General features: G+C 37.8%; 2 protein-coding genes across 2 annotated transcripts; both read right to left on the bottom strand.

Moving 5' to 3' along the window:
* Positions 1-735: 735 nt before the first annotated feature.
* On the bottom strand, positions 736-6,418 carry LOC124375666 (xylose isomerase-like). The gene is made up of 14 exons (XM_046834207.1): positions 6,284-6,418; positions 5,954-6,030; positions 4,720-4,792; positions 4,201-4,316; positions 3,680-3,705; positions 3,454-3,591; positions 3,226-3,335; positions 2,713-2,808; positions 2,541-2,624; positions 2,293-2,419; positions 2,104-2,209; positions 1,850-2,031; positions 1,619-1,693; positions 736-1,529 (listed from the first exon to the last, which is right to left on the bottom strand). The coding sequence occupies exons 1-13, from the start codon at positions 6,309-6,311 to the stop codon at positions 1,630-1,632; spliced, it is 1,227 nt and encodes a 408-aa protein (XP_046690163.1). The 5' UTR covers positions 6,312-6,418; the 3' UTR covers positions 736-1,529; positions 1,619-1,629.
* Positions 6,419-7,804: 1,386 nt separating this feature from the next.
* rnf144b (ring finger protein 144B) lies at positions 7,805-23,380 on the bottom strand. The gene is made up of 8 exons (XM_046834112.1): positions 23,205-23,380; positions 17,415-17,615; positions 15,847-15,951; positions 14,684-14,744; positions 10,604-10,805; positions 10,328-10,472; positions 10,148-10,237; positions 7,805-8,514 (listed from the first exon to the last, which is right to left on the bottom strand). The coding sequence occupies exons 2-8, from the start codon at positions 17,541-17,543 to the stop codon at positions 8,341-8,343; spliced, it is 906 nt and encodes a 301-aa protein (XP_046690068.1). The 5' UTR covers positions 17,544-17,615; positions 23,205-23,380; the 3' UTR covers positions 7,805-8,340.

Here is a 23,380-nt window from a genome sequence, read left to right on the forward strand (position 1 = left end):
GCGTGGTTTTGCTTTACTTCCGGATAGGTTTCTCAACAGTAACTTGTAAAAAATGATCATGTATGAACTTTTCTGAATCTCCACCTGGATTAAGCTTAAATAATAAAAATCTTATGATATAATTGAAATCCTTTCTCTATATATCAAAGAAAATAATTTTAATTTTTAAGACATTTAATATTTAATTCTCCCTACCAGCTAGGTTTCTAAACCTACTTGTTTTTTAGTTATTGCAAATCAGATTCAATCCATGCAAACAGGATAATAAAAAATACATTTAAAATATTAATAATAATGAATAATGGTGGGTTGTGATTTACACCGCTGTAATATCATTGCTAATAAATGACATTTCCCTTGACTACGCTTTATAGAACACACTTTGAAAAACTAAAGGTTTATATAATATTCTAACAAAACAAAAAGCTTTTGTGTCAAAACTCATGATCTCTGGGACATCATTTTATTTCATAATGTCACAATTAGAAAAAGTTACTTGTAGCATATTTATTCATGCAAGGAACTGAAATTTCAATGACATGACTCCAAATCTTCAATTTGGTTATCTATTATAGTATATTCTAATATTGTAAGAAAACAATGGACATTGTCCAAATGACAGTAATGTTTTACTGCATAACATTTTTATTCATTTCTCAGTAACAGGGTTTAGAAAATCCTCAATATTGCCCAAAATCATAGCACAAGATAATAAAATAAATGAACACAGTACAGTTAGTTAAAATCTCATTTTATTTTTCTCAGTCTATGATATTCCTTCAGATAATCCAGAAAGCACCATTTAATGCACGTTTCATAGTATAATTTACTATTACTATTATTATTACTATTATTATTTATTAATATAGCTTTCCTGCTTTTCCGCTTTTCATGCCTGGATACTCTCTTAGTGCTTTCCTGCACCATCTTCATGTCTTTATCCTGTATTGTGCTGTATACAGACTGCCGTTAATGATAACACAATTATTATCGCACTATACCGCAACTGTTTAACGCATTATTATCACCATGTTCATTATAACATTAAATCATATGAAAGATTAAACAAATTATTTCAAGAAATGTAAGTTTTTTGGGGGGAAATTTGGATTTAACATACTGTTCTTTTCAGTGACTTTTCTCACATTGCAAGTGGAGTTGTGAATTGCAGTACATCATGTATTTAAAATGGAAAATGACTGACGTATGACTGAAGTAAAGTAAATAAAGGATCAAAATTCGATTTTAAAATTAACATCAGGATTTGCTGCTTGGTCACAATAATTCTTAAAATTGCTTTTATTCATTTCAATTTTATTGAACTTTCTTTTTTGCAGTTATTATATTAGCTTGTACAAGTAAATGTACTCATTGAGGTTCTTCTGCATTTATAAACCCAGATATATTAATGTATTATTTCGCCTCACTTGAAAATGACCGGCTTCTCACAAATAATGATTAAAGACCGCTTCATATTGTTCTTGTTTCCCAGATTTAACTTCAGGCTCTCCGTTTTGCTTAATGAACTCCTGTAAATAAACACATACAGTACATCAGTAAAAGAATACAACTGCTATCTGATAACACACATGATACCTTAGTGAAGAAGTGATAAAACCTCGAGGTCCTCTAGTGAGCAGCTGCACTCCTCCACCTTTCGTCCAAGTCCAACGCTAAAGCTTGTGTAGCGTTCCTACATCGTACAGATCACATGTTATAGACTTTACATTAACAGGAGAATTCTTTCACTTACAACCATGAAACCAGCACCAGGCTATTATGGATAAGGTTGATACTTTTTACCAGCGGTAATTAAATAAACACCATTTACAGCAGTGACTATGATTACCCGAAGCATATTTTGCAAAATCCTTCCTCAATCATCTTGGCTGCGTTTCTGAGGCCTCGAGCGAAAGCGTCCATGGCACCAATGTGAGCGATGAACAAATCCTCCAGCTCAGTCGACTCCCTCCGGACCTTGGCATCGAAATTTAAACCTCCAGGCTGCAGGCCGCCCTGCTCAATAACAGCCTGAGGAATTTAATGGTGCATAAATATGAGCTCGCAAAATTTCAAAAATTAAAAACGGATGTGTTAAGTCACCTTCATCACCAAGGTCGTATTTCTGATGTCCATGGGGAACTGATCTGTGTCCCAGCCCAAGTCAGGAGAGCCTGTGTTGGCATCCACAGAACCGAGCATACCAAACCTACACCATACACATACACACACAATGGTGTAAACCAACACACTGCATCAATACATTAAACAAATAGCACTGAAGGGTCCTACACAGAGGCCATGATGATGTCGTGTTCGTAAGAATGTCCAGCCAGGGTCGTGTGATTGGGCTCAATATTCAGTTTAAAGTCTTTGTCCAATCCAAAGTGCTTAAGAAAGCCAATAACACTCATCGCATCTGCAGAAAAAATCATTAATACTCATTCGTGTAATATTCAGCAATTGATTTTAACAGTATTTTAAATAGTATTTGACTTGAATTATCTTGAGAAGTCAACTTACTGCTCTAAAACACTTACCGTAGTCGTATTGGTGCTTGCATGGTTCCTTCGGCTTGGGCTCGATGAGAAACTGGCATTTTAAGCCAATCTTCTCTTTATAAGCTACAATTAAATGAAATTGATGGTAGTTCATTTCTGGGTTACGAACCATACAACAGCAATTGAAAAAGAATCTGAATGAACGCCGTACCCACAGCCATTTTAAAAAAGTTGGCCATGTGCTTGAGTTCAGTCGCAACATCTGTGTTGAGTGCAGACATGAAGCCTTCACGACCTCCCCAGAACACTGTGGAGAGACGAGGAAACAAGAAGTCGTGCTTAACACAGATTTCTACAATCAACATCACCATTAGGTGATGAGTGTCAGGGTAAACTCGGGTCAGCAGAGTGAGAGTCAGGCATGCTATTCAGAGAAAGGCAAAAAATCTGCTCTTGAAACATTAAATACCAAGGAAATAAGGAAATTCAATAAATTAAGGAAAAAAGGACACTGGTGGGAGTAATGGCACAATTAAAATAAAGGGTTCTATAACATGGATTATAAAGCACTCAGTTCCTCCACCATGTTATTTACTGATTTGTCCTAAAGCATATTATTCTGTAACTACATTTAATCTAATAGAAAAGTATCCAGTCAGAAGATTAAAACCCTGGAGTGTCATGAGATTTAAAATGAGGTACTGTATATAATTAAAAGTCTTACCAAAGTTTTCCGCCTGCAGTTTCTTGGCAATCTCTAGACCTTTCTTCACCTGAGCTCCAGCAAAGGCAAAAACATGGCAATCTGGATTACTTGCAGCTCCATTCATATATCTATATAAATACAAAGCACATGCTTTAATGTTGTTTCTATGAAACTGAGGGGAAAACACTGAGGTGTTGCATGGAAAAGTAACAATAATGAGGTATATGAGGTGTTTTAGAGACTGGCCTGGGATGAGCAAACAGGTTGCAGGTGACCCACAACACTTTCACTCCAGTCTGCTTCTGAAGTTCTAGTGCCAGGTCTGTTATTTCATCCAGGTTTCTGTTGGACTCCTCCATCGTTTTTCCTTCAGGGGCCATGTCCCTGACATTATAGGATTAAAAAAATCAACTTAATAAACATCAAATAACATTTAATAATGGTTCCTGTAATGTGCAAATCCAATACACACCTGTCATGAAACGTGTAGTACTTCACCTAGAAAGACAGTGAGCAGTATAATCACAGGACTTTCAGCTGATTATATTGTATATGGTTAGCAGATGATATATTAATATGTTTTATATGGGTGGGAAAATAGCTGCTGTCTCACAGCTCCAGGGTCCCAATGTCTGATTACTCTCCATGTGGGGTCACATGTTTACACTGGGTCAGTGTGGGTTTCCTCCCGGTTCCTTGGTTTCCCCCTAAGCACCAAACAACTTTTTGGTGAGATTATTGGACCCTACATGTGAATGAGTAAACACGTCTCCGTCATGCTTTTGAGAGGTACGAGGAAGCCAGAGAACCCAGAGGAAACCAACACGAACATGGAGAACACATAATGGAGACTTACAGATGTAAGTCTATGTAATGCAATGATACCCACTGCACCAAGTCTTGGTGATGTTTTGGACACAGGATTTTAAGCCTTGTTGTATAAATCTAATAAACAAACTGGACATGCTTTTTAACAAACAATTATTTTTGTACACCAAGTTTGGTGAAGAACTCGAATGCAGCTCTGAGTCTTTTCTTCGCGATCTCCATGTGGTCTCCTCCTTCATTCCAAGGCCTGTGCAGAGTTGCAGATCCAAATGGGTCAGCACCTGACAGAAAGGTGGGAAATGTATTTTGGCTTGGAATTTGATGATCTTATTAAAATGTGTGCATGTGTGAGACTGCATGACTCTTCTGCTCAGCTTAATGTTCTATTTTGCTCAGTGTTTATGACTGGAAATGCACTGGAAATGCATAGATTTATCCTAGCGCAGGTTTCAAAAGGTCAGAAAGGGCCAAACAGATCCAGCTCTCGCCCCCGCCTGATTAGAGACACGTCTGTAAAGCTAGGCAGCTGTGTTATGCATCTCGAGTGTTGTTAATGGTGCATGATGCTTGCTCATTAGAAAACGTTTTGGCCTCTTAACTGCCGAACGTCTATTGAAGGAGATGCAGGCTATAATAATCACAGCATGTTGAAAGGCTTTGTGTGCGCCAATGTGGCCGTCTTACCAGTTCCACAAAACGAGTGCCAGTAACACACAGAGAATCGGAGCCAATCCTCCATCGACTTGCCAAGCAAAATCTGCAAAAAAAATAAAGTTTTAAATATCATTCGAGTTGGAGATATAACCGATCTGTCAGTGATCTGCTGCTCTGCTTGCACTATATAGTTTTATGTATGGAAATAATCCAATTTATTGTTATATTTTAAATTATGAAGAACACAAGAGACATCATCGGAGGATTTTTTCCCCTCATGGTTGATGAGTAAAAGAAGAAAATGACCCCATCAGCAATTCTGTACAATTTATACTAAATAAATGTGTAAGCCTTAGATCGTAAAGCTTCAGCCACTATTTCTGTGAAAGAGTTGTGACTATTAAGCATTCATCCGAGCTGCTGTCTTCTTGCGACCAACTCAAATTAGCCCAAATTAATAAAAGTTCTCCATGTAGAAAGCTTGTGTAGGGTTTTTTTTAACATTTGCCCATATTTAATTCTTGTCTATGCTTGTCATCATTCATTGTAGACTTCTCTGCTGTCACTCATTTGCCAGAAAAGATATTTGCAGTTATAGTTTCCAAGTTGTTAAGATCAGAAACCTGACTTGACAAAATGACATCGGGTGGAGCTGGATATTTGAAGATGAAGAGATTTGAAGATGCTATGATTATCATTGTTAGTGATGAGGATGCAGGGGCCCTTGAGAAAAGCCCTTAACCCTCAACTGCTCAGTTTAAGTCGCTCTGGATAAATGCCATGAATGTAAAAAATGAATAGACAAAATTTATTAAAAGAAGCACACAGGTATGAGATTTTGGAGACATGTTAAGAGAGATGCGACTGGGATAGATTGGTCATGTGCAGAGGAGAGACATGGGGTTTAGTCACTGTTATATATACACACAAAGTTATTTGTTTATTAAGATACAAATATACTATATAATCAAACATATAATACTGGTTTCCTGACATCTTAAAAAAACATGGCAGGAAGTGTAGTGGAAACCCATCTGGAACTGGAAAGTTGTCCTTTATGCTGCACCTGTGCTTTTCCTACTAGTTGTGGAAATGGATTAAACTGGTACACACTGGATCAGTGAACATAAAAACTTCCTGTAAAACAAAACCCTGAACTCAACCTCCATGTGCCATTTAAATCTACAATGATGATCTGCTATAAATAGTTGATACACATTCATACATATTTGATACATAAGACTTTTATATAGAGTTCACTCACCTCTGATGCATTATAATGCTTAAAACACAGCAAATCTCTCGCACTGCCATCAGGAACATAAGGTATCTTGGAAATACCTTTCAAATAATCAATAATCGATAATATTAGAAACAGGATTAAATACAATACACTTTTTTTTAGATTAAATCTAGTGTTTTTTTCAAAGGCTCCAAACCACGTGACCTCCTGCTCAAATCAACTGCACACAGGACGGGCCTACATCTCAGAAGTTCTTTTCTCAGTTCTTCTTTATCATTTCACAGCTTTCATCCACTCCTGACATTACAAAGATGTTTATCCAACCTAAAGGTTACAATGGATTGAATTTACCTGGAAAGAATTCTGTATTTTCCGACATGACAAGTTTCCAAAGCTGCGTCGTGTCGCTTCTATACAGGGAGCTGCATATAAAAACGCCCCCTGCAATATTACCAGTGGCCACCAGGTGTCGGAATAGACAAAGTCTTCAATCAGCCTTTTGACTTCTTACATACACACCATTTAATTAGGAAAACCAGTACAAATGCTTATTTAAGGAATTTGGAATACTCAAGGACCCCAACAGTGGCAGATTCATCTCAACATTGGTGGGATTTGGGAACCACTGAGACACCACATTCCAGCTCCCACATCCCCCATTTATACAGTTATTCAATCAGCCAAACGTGTATAATGTAATGCATCAAGAGCTTCAGCTGTGTTGTACCTCAAACTGGACAGCTAAAGTGTAGAAAATGGTCTTTTTCCATTCTTCATTTTGGTTAAGACTGTGCCCAGGACAGACTTAAGTTCTTGCATGACATAAATGGGGCCCAATTTGGCCTTTTGCTGTTTTACAGAAAAGCCTTTATTTATCACATATATGTACATTACAATGCAGTGAAATCATTTCTTTGCATTTCCCAGCTGGTTTGGAAGCTGAGGTCAGAGCACAGGGTCAAGAATGATTCAAGACCACTGACGCAGGAAGGATTATGGGCCTTTCTAATGGGCCCAATGGAGGTTTGTCAGCGCTTGGCTTAAAACCCCTAATCTTATGATCAGTAACCCAAAGCGTTAACCACTGAACCACCACTGCCCTTCCCAACCCAGTGCAAGACTTGATGTTTTGTTCATGCTTACAGAAGTAATTATACGTGACGTGATTATACGGTATACATGATTATACGTATACCATGTGTGACGATGATTCTTACAGGCTAATCAAAACAATCTGCCCATTTTCTCTCACCTGGAGTATCAATAATGCATCTCCAAACAGTGTATTGTCACTCACTGTATTATTTTCTGCACTATTCTGTATAAAGTCTAGAGACTGTTGCAGTATCAAGCATGCCAGTACATGACCATGTGTAAAGGTGTTCCTAATGAAGGAGATAAGTGTATGTTTAGGTTAATTATTGTAAACATGTTTTCTTAAACTTATTGAGATGTATAGAATGGCCTGAGTAGTGAGCACTTTATCCTGGTCAGGGTCACCATGGATTCTGCCCCTACTTCAGTAACATTGAGCATAAAATAATAATAAATAAATAAATAAAAAGATTTCAGTCAATCACAGGACACAGTGCACATCCATGCATGTATGCTCACACACACACACACACACACACACACACACACACACACACACACATACACACACATACACACACATACACACACACACACACACACAAAGGAGCAATTGAGATCCACTGGCACTATCATGTTTTTAGCAGGTAGGAGGAAACCAGAGAACCCAGAGAAAACTGGTGCTTAGCCTTAGCTAACAAATCATATTAAAATATACCAATTATTAAGGGTAATATTCAGCAGCTTTGCATCAGAAAAGCATACGCCAGCAATCGGTACCTCATATTCATTTTATTGTTATGGAGTAATACAAAATATCCGATGCCAAAAAGTTAACAGAAAAATGTAAAAACACAGGACAGCATCCACATTCATACACACATTATATACACACATTACAGCAGGTGAAACAAGCACCCATCAGAACCTGTGGAGTGGAACCCAAAGGGAAATCAATCAGACCTATAGGACTTACTTTGTGTAGCATTTATGTATACTGGTTACAGTTAAAGCCCTGCCATCGTTTTCCTTAACCCCAATATGAAACACAACTTCCATGGCACGACAGATATTTTGCATGGATTAGAAACAGGCCATGGATTCGTGTTCCTTTCTCGATGTTAGATATTTTTGCATAAATACAATGGAAGGCGAAAGAAAAACCACCAAACACCAGGCACTGGAGAAATGAGGCACTTTAGCGCCTGGCTAAACGACACAGGTTTTTGGCATGTAACAGAGCTACAGTACTGCAGATGGAGGACTGCAGGAAATACAGTACTGTATACGAGAGCGTTGGTATAGAGAACACATTACGCCGCCAAATCCGTTGCCTTTGACTCTTTTGTTGGCTTTTTCTTCTTTTTCTTCTCGTTCCTCCTGTGCCAGGGTTTGCACACACAGCACAGGATGCATGGAGATGCTAAAAGTAGCAGAGGAGATGTCACAACCACAATGATGCTCACGCCTACCAGGATGCCTGCCACCTACAAAACATCAAAATTTTGATCTATTCAAGAGCTAAGTTTTAAAATGTAACATAGTCAAGCATAAACAGTTCAGAATCTACAATGAAATAAATACACCATGAACAAGCTGCAGTTTATAAAACACAAAGCGAGGTCCTTGAAGTCATGTTTTTTCCAAGTTTCACTCGTGTAAGAGCCCTGACTTCAACCGCACTGGACACATTTGGGATTAACTTGAATGCTGACTGCAACTCAGACCTTACTTAATTTCATATTATATTTACACTATATAGACAAAGGTATTAGGACACCTGACCTTTCCTGACATATGTGGTTCTTCTCCAAACTGTTACCCAAAGCTGGAGGCACACAAATGTAAAGGATGCTGGACACTTAAACTTAGAAACCCAAACCTGTTCCAGCATGGCAATGCTCCTGTGCAGAAAGCGAGCTCATTGAAGATCTAGTTTACATGGTTTGGAGAGAAAGATCTTGAGTGGTCTGCTATAGAGCTCTGATCTGAACCCTACTGAACAACTTTGGGATGAATTGGAACACTGACTGCACCACAGGCATTCTCACCTCATCTACATCACTACTTGACTTTACTAATGCCATCATTTAATGAACACAAATGTCCACAAGCACACTCCAAAATCTAGTGGAACATCATCTCAGAAAATTGGATGAAATTATAAGAGCAAATTGGGACTAAATGTGGAATCTGATGCTCAAAAAAAGCACATACCATACTTATGCAGGTGTCCTCAAACATTTGGCAATATAGTGTACATTTAAGGCATTTAGCAGACACACAGGTATAAGATTTGGGCTACGTCTACACTGATCCGAATTATTTTGAAAACGACGGTTTCCTCTAAAAACACGCCGTATCCACATTTTTCGTTTTCAATCGTTTCCCAAAAGTTGCTTGTATAATTTATCCAGTTTAGAGCGTTTTTAAAAAGTTACGTTTTCATTTATTGTATGCATCTTCAAATAAAAACATATTACTGTGGTACATAGAACTGAGCAGCTATGGGGTAAAAGGTTGGGGCAACTGGGATTTGAATTTCTAATCTGATCTAATTCTGTAAACAACTTGCCAATTACGATACGTTTCATATCTGATTTACAAATCAATGTTATTCGATGACTTTTGTTGACGATGCTTATGGATACTTATGTCATTTTTAGTTTGACTACTTGTGTATCACTCCCGAGTTCCAGCACTTACTCCAGCCTTCATATTTACTTGTATATATCTTGGGTCTTCCTAATGTCTCTTACTGCTCTTGTTTATATTCTTTGTGCCACAACTTTAATCACTGTCACCTCTAGAATATCACTTTTTCAAAAAAAAATGTATTAAAGGACACAGACATTTAGGAGTTTGTTTAGAGTTTTACCCACCAAATATTCTCACTAAAACTCAGGTTAAACGTTATTTCATTGCTCTCATTTTTATCTAATAAACAATAAAATCTGTACTTTAAACTTTTTTTCAATTATGCAGTACAGTTAATATTATGGAATCTGAGATCCCCAATCTGCTCAATGCCTGCCTTGTTGCTACCAAATACATGCCCTGTAAATGTAAACAGAGCTGGTGAAGCTGATCAACAGACCTCCATGTGCAGCTCAGACGTACCTGTGTCCTGTTCCACATGACAGATGCTCTGGAATGTCCTAACTTATTTCGGCAGGGACCTTTGTCATAGTGTCTCAGAAAATGTCCCCCTGCAGAACAAAAGCAGGTTTGTGTATTCATGATGTGGTTTTTTTTTACATATTAAAACATCCTGGGTTAAATAGATAGAAGAGTGCTTACATCTAAATTCTGCAAGCAGTACCAGCAGAAAGTGTGTTTGCAGCTCTTGCACAACATTTGGGCGCAGCCCTGGTTGCGCTCGATGTACACTCCACACTTGGGACACTGTTTGATAACCGGGTCTGCGTCCACACTGGCCTGAGCACTGTACAGAACAGATCAGATCAGAAATCTGAGACATTTAATGATTTGGTATATAAAAATTGTAATAACAAGAAAAAAAATAATCTAAAAAGGGTGGTTGGTTCTTTAATAAAGTACACCAGTGGCAGTAACCTGTCATTGGCAGGCAGCACCACTAGAGGCTGGTGCTGTTGGCAGCTGTGTCCGTCCTCCCATAATTCTTTGCAGATGAAGCAAAAGACGCTGTGGCATGTTGGGCAGGGAACCGGTTTACTCTCAGGGCTAGGGTTTACAATGCATACTGCCTGACATTCCAGCACTGGGCACCAGGCCTTGCATGGGTCCAACTGAACACCTGAGAAAAAGAGAGAGAGAGAGAGAGAGAGAGAGAGAGAGAGAGAGAGAGACATGAAGTGTTAGTAATAAAAATTATTGAAAACATTTAAAGCTGAAACTGAGATCTCGTCACTAGGAATGCCAATAAATAGGGATAAACTGTGCAGGCTGAACAGATACTGCATTCTAAACATATACAAATACAGATTTGAGTAGTATTTGAGTAGTATTCCTTTATTTACATATATTTATTCATGCCTGAAAGCTCCACATGGCATCTGGCTAAGACTAGAGGTTTGGATCCGGACAGAAATCCCCCCAAAAATTGCAAGAAAAATAGTCACTAATGTGAAATGTTTAATTTTCAACACTTTTAAGTTCATGGCAGGTATGTGCTGAGTGCACAGCTGCACATCTCTGCTAGGGTTTCCAAAATATAATCGTCTGATTCAATCGAAAACATTAACTTGTATGTTTACTAGGCATGTTTTTCATTTTTAAAGAACATTTTGTAGACGCAAAGCTCAGCACTTTTGTAAGAAGAGCCCATTTCAGGCCCCAGAAAAGCTTAAACAGGGAAAAAATTAATATCCATCATATAGTGTTTAAGTCTTGCATTTAAGGGTCAATGTGTAATTAAGATGTTTACAGACTGTGATATATCTGAGCAAGGAAGAATTCATCTCATTAATTTGACTGACACAAATCTGTGTACTGAGAAAAAGCACAATATCTTAATTTTGAGGTAAAAAAAAAAGTTTTTTTGCCCTTTTTTCCTACTATAATGCTTTGGACACGTCAGCAGTATTGAGTCCATTTTCATATTTTATTATTATTATCATCTGATACTCTTTTTATGTTGGAAGTACTTTTGAACTTCACAAATTGCAGCTTTAAAAAAAAAAAAAAAAAATCAGACTAAGCCAAAAGCAAGTGAAGCAAATAAAATGTTTTCCGCGTCAGCATGATTGAAGCTACACCTCTCTGTGTGTTTTTGGATGTCCTGACACTGGAAATTAGAAGTATTAGCTGTCCTTTCCAGTCTTTGCAGCTAATTCGAGTCTGCACTCTGTCTCAACAAAGATCCAGCATGTTTACAGAACCAGCGGTTTAGGCAACTGCCTCAGCTTTGCCATTGCAAATACGCTCATTGTCCTGTGCTCTCTGTGGTATTTTGCTAATTACATAATGCTCGGTATGACGTGTGAGCTAGCATACAAACAGCAACCACAGACACGGTCTGCCCAAAAGGTTTCATTCGGACAGAGAAGCTCGGTGTGTAGGACAGTCACTGGCATGCTAATGGTTTTAAAAGGAGCACTGTTTAAACTTGCCAATGCTAAAATATTCCATACAGAGAACATTATATTGTTGTAAATAGTTGAATAAGTTGAAAGTTGAAATAACGTTGAGAATGCTGTGATCCTAGAAGAAGGGAGATGATAAATAAACTGGGATTTTTTATTTAAGTGAATAATTCATGTTTTATTAATTCAATCATTCATTCATTCATGAACGAACCCAAGGCTTATCCCAGGATGGGGATAAATGCAGTCTTGATGTATTGTATTGGAATCTAGATGATCTCATTTCTACAAAGAAATGACTGCAGACAAGTCGCACTGATAGAAGATCTGATAAAGATCCTGGAAATGCTAGACCTTGATCAGCACAATCTTCTTCCAATGAATGCAAGAAAAATAGTGAATGGTGTTGGATTGACTTTACTATACAATATGAGGACACTGAGATAATGCCTTTCTGTACACTTAGGTGATATGGTCAGGAAACACAGACAGGTTTATCAGAAGTGGGTTTTCTACATGTTGGTAGCAGCATAAATAAATAAATATAAAGTTGTCAACAAGATTATCAGGAAGGTCGACTCAGTCCCGGGGCTCCGACTGGACTTAGAGAAGATTAAGAGCTGTTTGAGAGAAAAATGCTGCCCAAAGTCTTTGTCATCAGCCCTTAACCCTCCCACAACATACTCTGAGTACAATGAGCTGCAGTCTCCTTCTGCCTTGATGCAGGAGTGAACAAACTATTTGTCCACGGCTGTACAAACTAAATTTTTGCATGGGGTTATAGCATGCAATTGACTGTACACCTAGATATCATGTACTTATAGCTTTTATACATATACTGTACACACATTCATATAAAATATATCTTTACAGTTTTTCTACATTTAAATACAAGTGGACAGTTGTTTATTTTTTTAATTTAAGTTTTAACTCTGTTGTATTGCCTTCTGTTTTCCTATTTCAACTGTTTTTTGTTGTCTGCTGCTTTAACTTTGGAATTTGGGATTAATAAAGTGTTATCTAAATGTAGCGCACTATGCAACACACACTTTCACACACTTATTCACACCTAACTGCAATTTTTGCTCAAACAACCTGCATGTTTTTAGGAGGTTTTTATGAGGTTTTTACAAAATAATGCCAGTAGATTAATTGGCTCCTCTAAACTGCTAATAGGTGTGAATGTGTGTATGTATGGTGTTATTTGATGTCCAATCCTGGGTCAGTTCTCCTGCCCAGGGTTCCCGGAATAGGGAACTGGATCCATTTAGACCTTAACCAGGCTAATGAATTGAATTAAAAATATAAGTTAAAAGTTGACTCCTAATCTCTAAGACTCTCAAAAGTTTTTATTTGTTTGTTAGTTTTTCAATCAAGTGAATGTGCAGGTCTGTTTTTATTGACAAATCTTTCACTTTTTCACCTAAATATGTCTGGTTACTTGATTGGTTGAAAATGTTGTATTGTGATTGTAATAGTAATACAATCCAAAAACTATTATTGTTCAAGCCTGCACTCTTAAAATTGACTTATTTAGCAATTTTACATATGTATGAACTGTTCCTACACTGTTCCATTAAAACTCTACACTGTAAAATAGGAGCTAAAAGTCTGCACTTTACCATTTCAAGGTTATATAAATAATCCTAATATTTATTATTCCATGAATTGTTTGTTTCAATCCAATGCTGCAGATGAATGCTGATTACAGCATGCTTTTAAATTACTCTCTCCATACAAACAGCTCTAAAATTCTAGCTTTTTATTAATAATCACAATATGGCAAAACTGAATTATTACAATTATTGAATGAATGTTTCATTATATACAATCACAGTGTTTCAGATGTTGGACATTCTGAGGTGCTTATCTGCTCAGCAGTTATACAGCGTGCTTGTGTGATTTTCTGTAACATTCCTGTCATTTTTTCCCCTTAACTGAAGCTTGTGATCTGTATCTACATGAGTGCATTGCTCTGCTGCTACTAGATTGACCGCCTGGATAATAGCATGAATGGTCAGGTGTAGAGGTGTTCCTATTATAATTATTGAGTGTAACACAATACTGGATGACAAAGATGTTCTGTATGCTCTGTAATATTATAGACGGTGGATATTAGTGAATATCTTCACGTACTGCAAGCATTTTTACTCATCTAAAAAAATTATAAATAAAAAAACCTGGATATTTTTAAATACATGTGTATAGAACTATAAATGGTGATAATGACATGATATCTTGTTATAGTTCAAATGGAGCACCAGCTGGCTAAGTGTGGAAAGTCTGTAACCTTGTGAGATTTCATTATGTAAGACCAACAGGTGGATGGATTCAAGGGCTCTGTTACATTAGCCTACTTAGTATGCGCCTGGTGGATTGTTGGCTTGATCTCTTTTCCTCCCCCCCTACAAAACATACACTCAGACACTGCCAAGTAGAATTAAACGGGAGGGTGAAGACTTTTGCCCCTGACTATACAATTTGACAAAGTATGCAGGCTTTGGGCAGTTTCTATGGCCTGCTGTGCAATAAACAAGGTACACACACACACACACACACACACACACACACACACACACACAGCACATACCTCTTTCAAATTTGAGCCGCTGGTAAAACTTGACTTGATCACTCGAGGCAAACGAGGCAATCTGTGTTCACAAGGAAACGAAGAAGATAACTAGAGGGTAACTATAGCAGCATAATTCTGCAGCTGAAAAACAAACTCTTGAGTTACACAAGGCTTAGCGAAGGAAAACACGACGACCCGAGGAGCTTTGAGTGGTGCCAAAAAATAAGCATATGACAGAAACAGGGTGAGATATTTAACGCACACACCCTATGTTTGATAAATGATTAAATGTAATTAAACATTTACACAAAGCTTAATATATCAAATTATACCAATGTAGATCAATATAGACATACAGTACAGACCAAAAGTTTGGACACACCTTCTCATTCAAAGAGTTTTCTTTATTTTCATGACTATGAAAATTGTAGAGTCACACTGAAGGCATCAAGGGATATTTGACCAAGAAGGAGAGTGATGGGGTGCTGCGCCAGATGACCTGGCCTCCACAGTCACCGAACCTGAACCCAATCGAGATGGTTTAGGGGTGAGCTGGACCGCAGAGTGAAGGCAAAAGGGCCAACAAGTGCCAAGCATCTCTCGGGGAACTCCTTCAAGACTGTTGGAAGACCATTTCAGGTGACTACCTCTTGAAGCTCATCAAGAGAATGCCAAGAGTGTGCAAAGCAGTAATCAAAGCAAAAGGTGGCTACTTTGAAGAACCTACAATATGACATTTTTCAGTTGTTTCACACTTTTTTGTTATGTATATAATTCCACGTGTTAATTCATAGTTTCGATGCCTTCAGTGTGAATCCACAATTTTCATAGTCATGAAAATAAAGAAAACTCTTTGAATGAGAAGGTGTGTCCAAACTGTTGGTCTGTACTGTAGTTTATTGTTCAGCACATACAATAGCAATAATTCACCTGTAAGATTTTAGACAAACAGAAATTGTCATTTATGTAAAAAATAAAAAATGGCAACACTTGGTTGGTTATTATGTGTAATTTTTTATCTTGGTTTTTTGAGAATTTTGATAAAAAAAAAGAGCATAAAGGTGTAGGATTTTAAGGTTCAGGTTAGATTTTGGTGTAGCATAAAATTAAATTGTTGCCTATGTCCATGAAACTTCTTCATAGGGTTAATAAGACAAGTTTGTATGTTTGTGTGGACATACCTGAGAATCCAACAGAGCTCCAGGGTGCTTGCAGGCCACATCAGGGCAGGTGATGGGGGTTCCAGCCCCGTCTTTTATGGCCAACTGCACATACTGACGTAAGCACTGTTAATCAAAACACAAAACACGCTGCTCATGCTGCCGTCTCTCAAATGACACGACACTTCCGTCTCGTTTTGATTGAGGTGATAACGACTAGAAGGGAATGGACTGCCCCAAAACACTTTATCACATTATCCTAACAAAGCATCCTTGCGAGTTGACGCCTTTTAGTGTCAACAATCAGTGTAACTGGTTTGGAGTGCTGGAATGTCAGGTTAGCATGGTGCGTATAAGTAAAGAGTAAGAGAGACATGCAAATGTTTTATTTAACCTTAAAGCCGATTCAGGAGTGAATCATCTTGATGCTCATTTGAAATATATTTGTAGAGAAAATAAAGATATAAGAGATATATAAATATAGAGAGCCTGTATTTTAATATATTTTAATGAATTCAGACATTTTGGAAAGCTGGAAAAACAATAATAAGAACCATTATATTTATAGTTTAACCCTTTGACATAAATGACTTATACAGGGGTCAATTCCCCAAATGGACATTATGAATCTTCTGCCTTTGGACTCTTCACGCTTCTAAATCCGTATTAAGTAATGTACAGTCTATATTTAATACCCACATCAGTGTAATATACTTCTATATTGTTCAGTGTGAAAGCAAAGTTTGTCTGTATGACTGTATTAGATAACAAATAGAACCGTTGGGGTGTGCTGTTATAGGAAAATAATTAGCACATCCCAAAGGGCTTGTACCACAGCCATTTGCCAAAACAAACAATTTCTTATTTATTATAGAAGCACCTTATACTTGTTCTACTTATTATATGCTTATAATTACATGTAATGCTGTGCAGCATTCATTATATAACAAATATAAAGCCAGTCAGTCACCAGTTTTAATAAGACCAAAATGTAGTTACTAAGAAAAAAAAAAAATCACAAAACTGGACATCCTGGAGGTCAGAATATTTAAAGCAACAGTTTTATTTCTAGATTTTACAAAGTACTACCACTGGAGATGTTATCCATGAATGTTAATTAAACATCTGCTTTATTAGAAACCTTCACCTCTCTCTCTCTCTCTCTCTCTCTCTCTCTATCTCTCAGTGGGTCCTGCAGCCAGAACTATAATCAGATCTACCGTTTCATGAAATCCATCCATTCGAATCAGATTAATCTTATTTTATAAAATTAATCTTAATTGATCAGAAGAGAGGGGCTTTATTTTTTCATAGTTTAAAGTTACAGGTTGCCCCATGTGTTGCCTTACGTTAAAAATATATGTTAAAGCTTAACTGTGTAATGTTCATGAAGGATTTTAGATCATTTTCAAAACAAAACAAATCAAATTTTTAAATGGCATCTTGTTATGTTATAGGCCCTTCACGTGACCAGGTGCTTTGAGTGACAACTAAAATTTGCTCACAAAATTTGCTCACATTTGTATTCAGTCCAAACTATTTTTCCCACTGGCAAATCTGAGTAAATGTTTAAGGAAACTTGTACTCACCTGGGTACAAAACACGCAGTCACATGAGCGCAACCTGGTCGTCTCTGGTGCAGGGCAGTCACTCAAACACAGCTTGCAATAAATCGTGGCCTCTGCTTTCTCGATGGAGGAATCAGAGACGTCGGCCATGCTGCTGCTGCTGGTGCTGTTGTAGTTCAGTCTCTCAGGTTGAGAACTAATGGAATGATGTCCTCCATATTCCTGAAGAACACAGGATGAGAAGTGTTAATGAATAAAGTCTTTCTTGTATTTCAACAGCTGTCATTTTGCTTCTTTCACTGACATTTGAACTATGGTTAAAGTTTATGCCATTTAAATACTTTCTAACAATGGTGCCTATTCAATTAAGCCCTCACTTCATCTCTAATTAAGCAGATAAATGCAGCAGAGCTTTAGTCCTTTCGTCTACCTAGCTCTCTCATCTCCTCATCTGTACACTTTGCTAAAACATAACTTAATTCCACCATCAATGCAATCAAGCTTATCAGCTCTTAGATGATGAACTAGCCAAGCAGACTCTTGGCCTCAAACTCTGTGACTTTGAGTCACTTATTTGTGCATGAGAAAAGAAAATTTTTGTTTCAGTTTGACCATTAGCATTTATGATTGAAATTAAACACCATTGTAATTCAGATTAAACACCATTTTAATTGTACTAGATATGGAAAATGATGTTACTGTACTTATATGCAATATTGCTTTTAAACCAATACTGCTCAATCGTTATATAATATTTCATATCTCATGCAGTAAAATAAGTGTTATTGACCGACACAAAACTGTATGAGTCAGAGCCCTGTAATAAGCTTATTTGACTTACTGACAATGACAATAAGGATAGTGAAGTGATAGAGAGATAGAGAGATAGAGAGATAGATAGACAGACAGACAGACAGACAGACAGACAGACAGATAGAGGCTGATTCAGCAGTATTAAAAGTATACTATGTACAATATGTAAACTATTTACAACTTTTTTTATGATTTATGAAGTATATCGTTATTTTCCATATAAAACATATACGGAAAATAATTATATTCTTGTTTTGTGTATTTTGTCAGTAAACTCCAAATTGCCATAGCTATAGATGCAACTAAAATTAATTTAGTAGGTGATGTGCACACTAATGGGCGTAAGGAACGTAAGTCCGCAACAAATAGCCAATTGTTCTCAGGTGTTAATGTTTAGCAATAGATTAAATAAATAGAGAGAAGAGTAACCATGACTATATACTACTAAATAACTGTAGCCCACACACTTAGCAGGCCAGAATTCCCTCATGACCATCATATGGCTGTTTTGCACCTTTTCTAAAAACCTTGAGGAGGTTCTGAGAAAGAAAGTAAACACTAGAAAAAAGCTGTTTACACAATGATGGTCAGCATATCAGAAAGAACATTAGGAGAATTCTCCGGATACAAACTTGTACTTCTGCTACAAAAGAGGAACCGATTAAACAAAACCTAATACAGAGAAGATAACATTTTTTAAGTGAAGGAAGTTAAACAGTCGGCCTTTAAAACGGCCCTTGATGCCACACAATGATAGTCACTCTCAAAGTTATGAAAGATGAAGAAAACTACCCCAAAACAAAAATATTATATTTATATCATAATGTCTGTGATGTCTAAGCAATTCCTGTGCTAATTTGTTGATTTGTTGGTGTCTAGTTAGTAGTTGGGTGTAAATATACTCAAATATAACAAATTACTATATAATCTCATAAAGCAAAAAGAACAATTATTCTTTCTCTCTGTTTTTCTTTAGTGATATTCAACAACATTTTAATAAGAAATTTTGCCACTGAACTATTAGTGAAGGCAACAAATGTTTGACTCAAAGTTCCTTGCTGCTTCATGACATAGAATATCATTTGAGGTAGTTAATGAAAAAATATAGGTGTATTTAAACAGATGTGAACCGATTAAATGATTAATGCGCTGCCGCGTTACCAATAACATTTAGTTTGAGATAAAGAAAGGGCTAAATCCTATTGGCACCGCTGTCAGCAGGTATACCAGGTTAGCTATTAACTGTCAAAGAAAGACATTGTTGACTGTAACGAAAGTAAATTCTGTGTATCTTGGACAGGTTTATCCGGAGAAACAGTAAAGAAGGTGGTGTTTGGTCCTGTGTCTCGTCCCTGTTCACTGCCTGGAAGCTATGCCATAGCAGTGATAGCAATGGGTAGCATAATGCCATAGTATAGAATAAATCTTGGCTATAATGGTTAATCCTTAACATACAAGGATAGATGATATATGTTATACTGCAAAATATCTCGATCAGACCTAACCATGCAAGTGACACCTGACCTTCAGTACATTAACACAACCAATCATTTATATTGAAATAATATAATATAATATCTTCATCTTTCGGCTGCTCCTGTTAGAGGTCGCCACATCAGATCATCCGTCTCCATACCACCCTGTCCTCTACATCTGCCTCTTTCAAACCAACTACCTGCATGTCTTCCCTCACCACATCCATAATCCTCCTCTTTGGTCTTCCTCTTTTCCTCCTTCCTGGCGACTCCATCCTCAGCATTCTCCTACCGATATACCCCATGTCTGTCCTCTGCACATGTCCAAACCATCTCAATCGCGCCTCAGTCACTTGCCCCCAAAATGCCCTACATGCTCAGTCCCTCTAATAAACTCATTTCTAATCTTGTCCATCGTCGTCACTCCCAACGAAAACCTCAACATCTTCAGCTCTGCTACCTCCAGCTCCACCTCCTGTCTTTTACTCAATGTCACTGTCTCTAAACCATACATCATCTCAGGTCTCACCACAGTCCTATAAACTTTCCCTTTCACTCTCGCAGATACTCTTCTATGACAAATCACTTCTGCTATCACTCTTCTCCACCCACTTCACCCTGCCTGCACTCGTTTCTTCACTTCTTTACTTCTACTCTCAATACAAATCCCCACATCCATCAAACATTTGCAATATTGCATCTGTAATGCATCTTCTCAACACACTCTCCTCACTAGTCAACACACTTTCATCTCCATCCTTTATTGCTCTAACTTGTAGCACATCCTTCCCCCCCTCGGACTCTCTTCCTGGCCAATCTATATAAATCCTTTTCTCCTTCCTTAGTGTCCAACTTCTCATTCAGCTACTCGTATGCCTTTTCCTTTGCTTTCGCCACATCCCTCTTCACCTGCTGCCGCATCTCCTTGTATTCCTGCCTACTTTTCTCATCTCTCTGTCGATCCCAAGTCTGTTTCACCAACCTCTATCTCCTTATGCTTTCCTGCACTTCCATATTTCACCACCACGTCTCTTTGTCTTCCTTTTTTTTCCAGATGTCACACTAAGTACTTTTCTAGCTGTCTCCCTTATCACTTCTGCAGTAGTTGCCCAATCATGCAGCACCTCTTCACCACCACCGAGCCCCTGTCTGACCTCTTCCCTGAATCTCTCACTACAGTCCTCCTTCAGTTTCCACCATCTTATTCTTCTTCCAGTCTTTACTCTCCTTCTCTTCTTCTTCACCTCCAAAACCATCCTACAGACCACCATCCGATGCTGTCTAGCTACACTGTCCCTTACAGTCTCCAATCTTCTTCGGTTTGCATCTCCTACATAGAACATAGTCCACCTGTGTGCATCTTTCTCCACTCTTCTTCTTAAAATAAGTATCACCACTGCCATTTCCATCCTTTTAGCAAAATCTACCACCATCTGCCCTTCCACATTCCTCTCCTTAAAGCCATACCTACCCATCACCTCCTCATCACCTTGTTTCCCTTCACCTACATATCTATTGAAATTTGCCCCAAACACTAATCTTGTTTCCTGGGTACACCTTTTACACTTCATCTAACTCACTAAATACAATTTTTTTAATAAAAACACGACACACGTTTAATCATGAAGTTTTTACATTACTTAGATATAAAATAAAATAAAATAAAAAACTCCACTGAAAAATGTTTGATAAAAAAATAAAATATAAAAATTAGTTTTACTGATGCGCCAAGTCTCAAATCAAGCACCAAAAACCGCCAAGATGCTCATATCCGGCAATTAAAACCGTCCGTGTGGAAACACAATACACAATATGCAGATCTATACAGAGACACAACGACAATGTGGCCAACATTAACGGCCTACATTTGCAGCATATCTGCAAAAAGTGCAGATAACAGGACAAGTATTTCTTTTTTCAAGCTTTTAGGTAATGACCATGACATTAATACACATTTATATCTCTGGTATTCACCCTGTAGTAATAGAATGATAAAATGCCACATAGTAAAGTTGCCATTAGTGTTTTTATGTAAACACTTTGGCCCACACAAATGTTTGCTAACACGACACTGACAATGCCTTCAGGTCTGTTTACTAAAGATGTGCTAAGGGTGTTGCTTTTAAACACATGACAAAGTCTGTAAACTACTAAAGTAACTAATCAACACAAAGGATTCAGCTGAGGACAAACCTGAGAAAGCCTTAAGCACATTTTCACCTTATCACAAGGAACAAGCAACAAGGAAAGGTACTGTTTAATGCCTCACCACAGACATTGTCTAGGAGAGCAGAAAAAGCTTCTCCACCAACTACATCCCATCTTAATCCAATGCAAATGCAATAAACAAGTTTTACTTTACAATGAGAAAAGACTATTATAGATTATTCTCACCCTTATTTACACCCTAATCCCTAAGTGCTTACCTGTACTTTTGCTTTGTTGGGGGTACCCTCAGTGCATATTATATTAATGCTGTTCTATTAAAATAACTAGAGCAAATATTTTTAGGTAAAGCATCTCTACTACACAAGATGTATCATTAAGGAACCATTTAGTACTCTTTTCTATTGAAAAAAGAAAATCCTAATGCTACTCTAGTTTGGGTGGATGATAAAGAATGGCACTGTGTATATTTATAGGGGGTGGTGGTCATTTCTCCCAAGAAAGCTGCATATAATGTACCTTTCCTAGACTCTTAAAACTATTATTAGTCCAAAACGTTACATTTTTTCTAAATCTGCAATTCCTGTTCCTGTGAAGGATTTATTAAAGGTACAATTCAACTGCCTGTAAATGCACCATCCTAGCAACAAGGTAAGGTACTGTTTAGTTTCCTCCGTAGATATTTTCTAGGAGAGCAGAAGAAGCTGTAACCTAATGCAAAAAATTAAGTTTTCTACTGCAATAAGACTTTTCCACCCCCATTTATACAGTAAAGTGCCTAATTGTACTTTTGCTTGTTGGAGTGACCATTAGTGCACTTTATATATAACAGGACCACATATTTGTGCCAGATTTAAATGCATATATGTAAAGCATGTCTACTACACAAGATGTACATCTAAGGGGGAGTACTGGGGGTACCGTTTAGTACCCTTTTCTGTTAAGAGGATCATTGTTGAAAGAGATAAATCCTAATGCCACTCGAGTTTTGGAGGATGATTATGAATGACACTGTATGCATTTAATGAGAGGATGTGGGGGTGTTTTTATTATGAGCAAAATCGCATAATGGCAAAACCTTTATTATAGGCTACATGAATCAGCCTGGGAGACACACACACACACACACACACACACACACGTGAAACGTCGTCAAGAGGGTTATTACATAAAAAAATACCGCAGTCAGAGCACGACGACCCGAAATGTCCCTGGGGATGAGGACGACTGCAAATATCGTGAATATGGAAGGACGAAACGCGCCGCTCGTGCAGAAGATCGCCGCAGTGATTTCCAGCACGGCGCGCGCACACACAAATATCACTTCATATTAGATGACACATCGCATATTACTCACTGCAGTTGGACCAGGTCCTGTCCTGTCCTCTCCTATGCTGTCCTGTCCTCTCCTATGCTGTCCCGTCTCGTCCTGTCCTCCCAGGTCCTGTAAAGACTCTTCTCTGCTCCGACGCCGAAAGGTGCGCTGCGTCTTCACGGATCTGCTCGCGCACCACTTCCGGCTTCTCCTCCTAC

This window comes from Silurus meridionalis, chromosome 21, assembly GCF_014805685.1.
Source record: "Silurus meridionalis isolate SWU-2019-XX chromosome 21, ASM1480568v1, whole genome shotgun sequence".
Taxonomy (NCBI): domain Eukaryota; kingdom Metazoa; phylum Chordata; class Actinopteri; order Siluriformes; family Siluridae; genus Silurus; species Silurus meridionalis.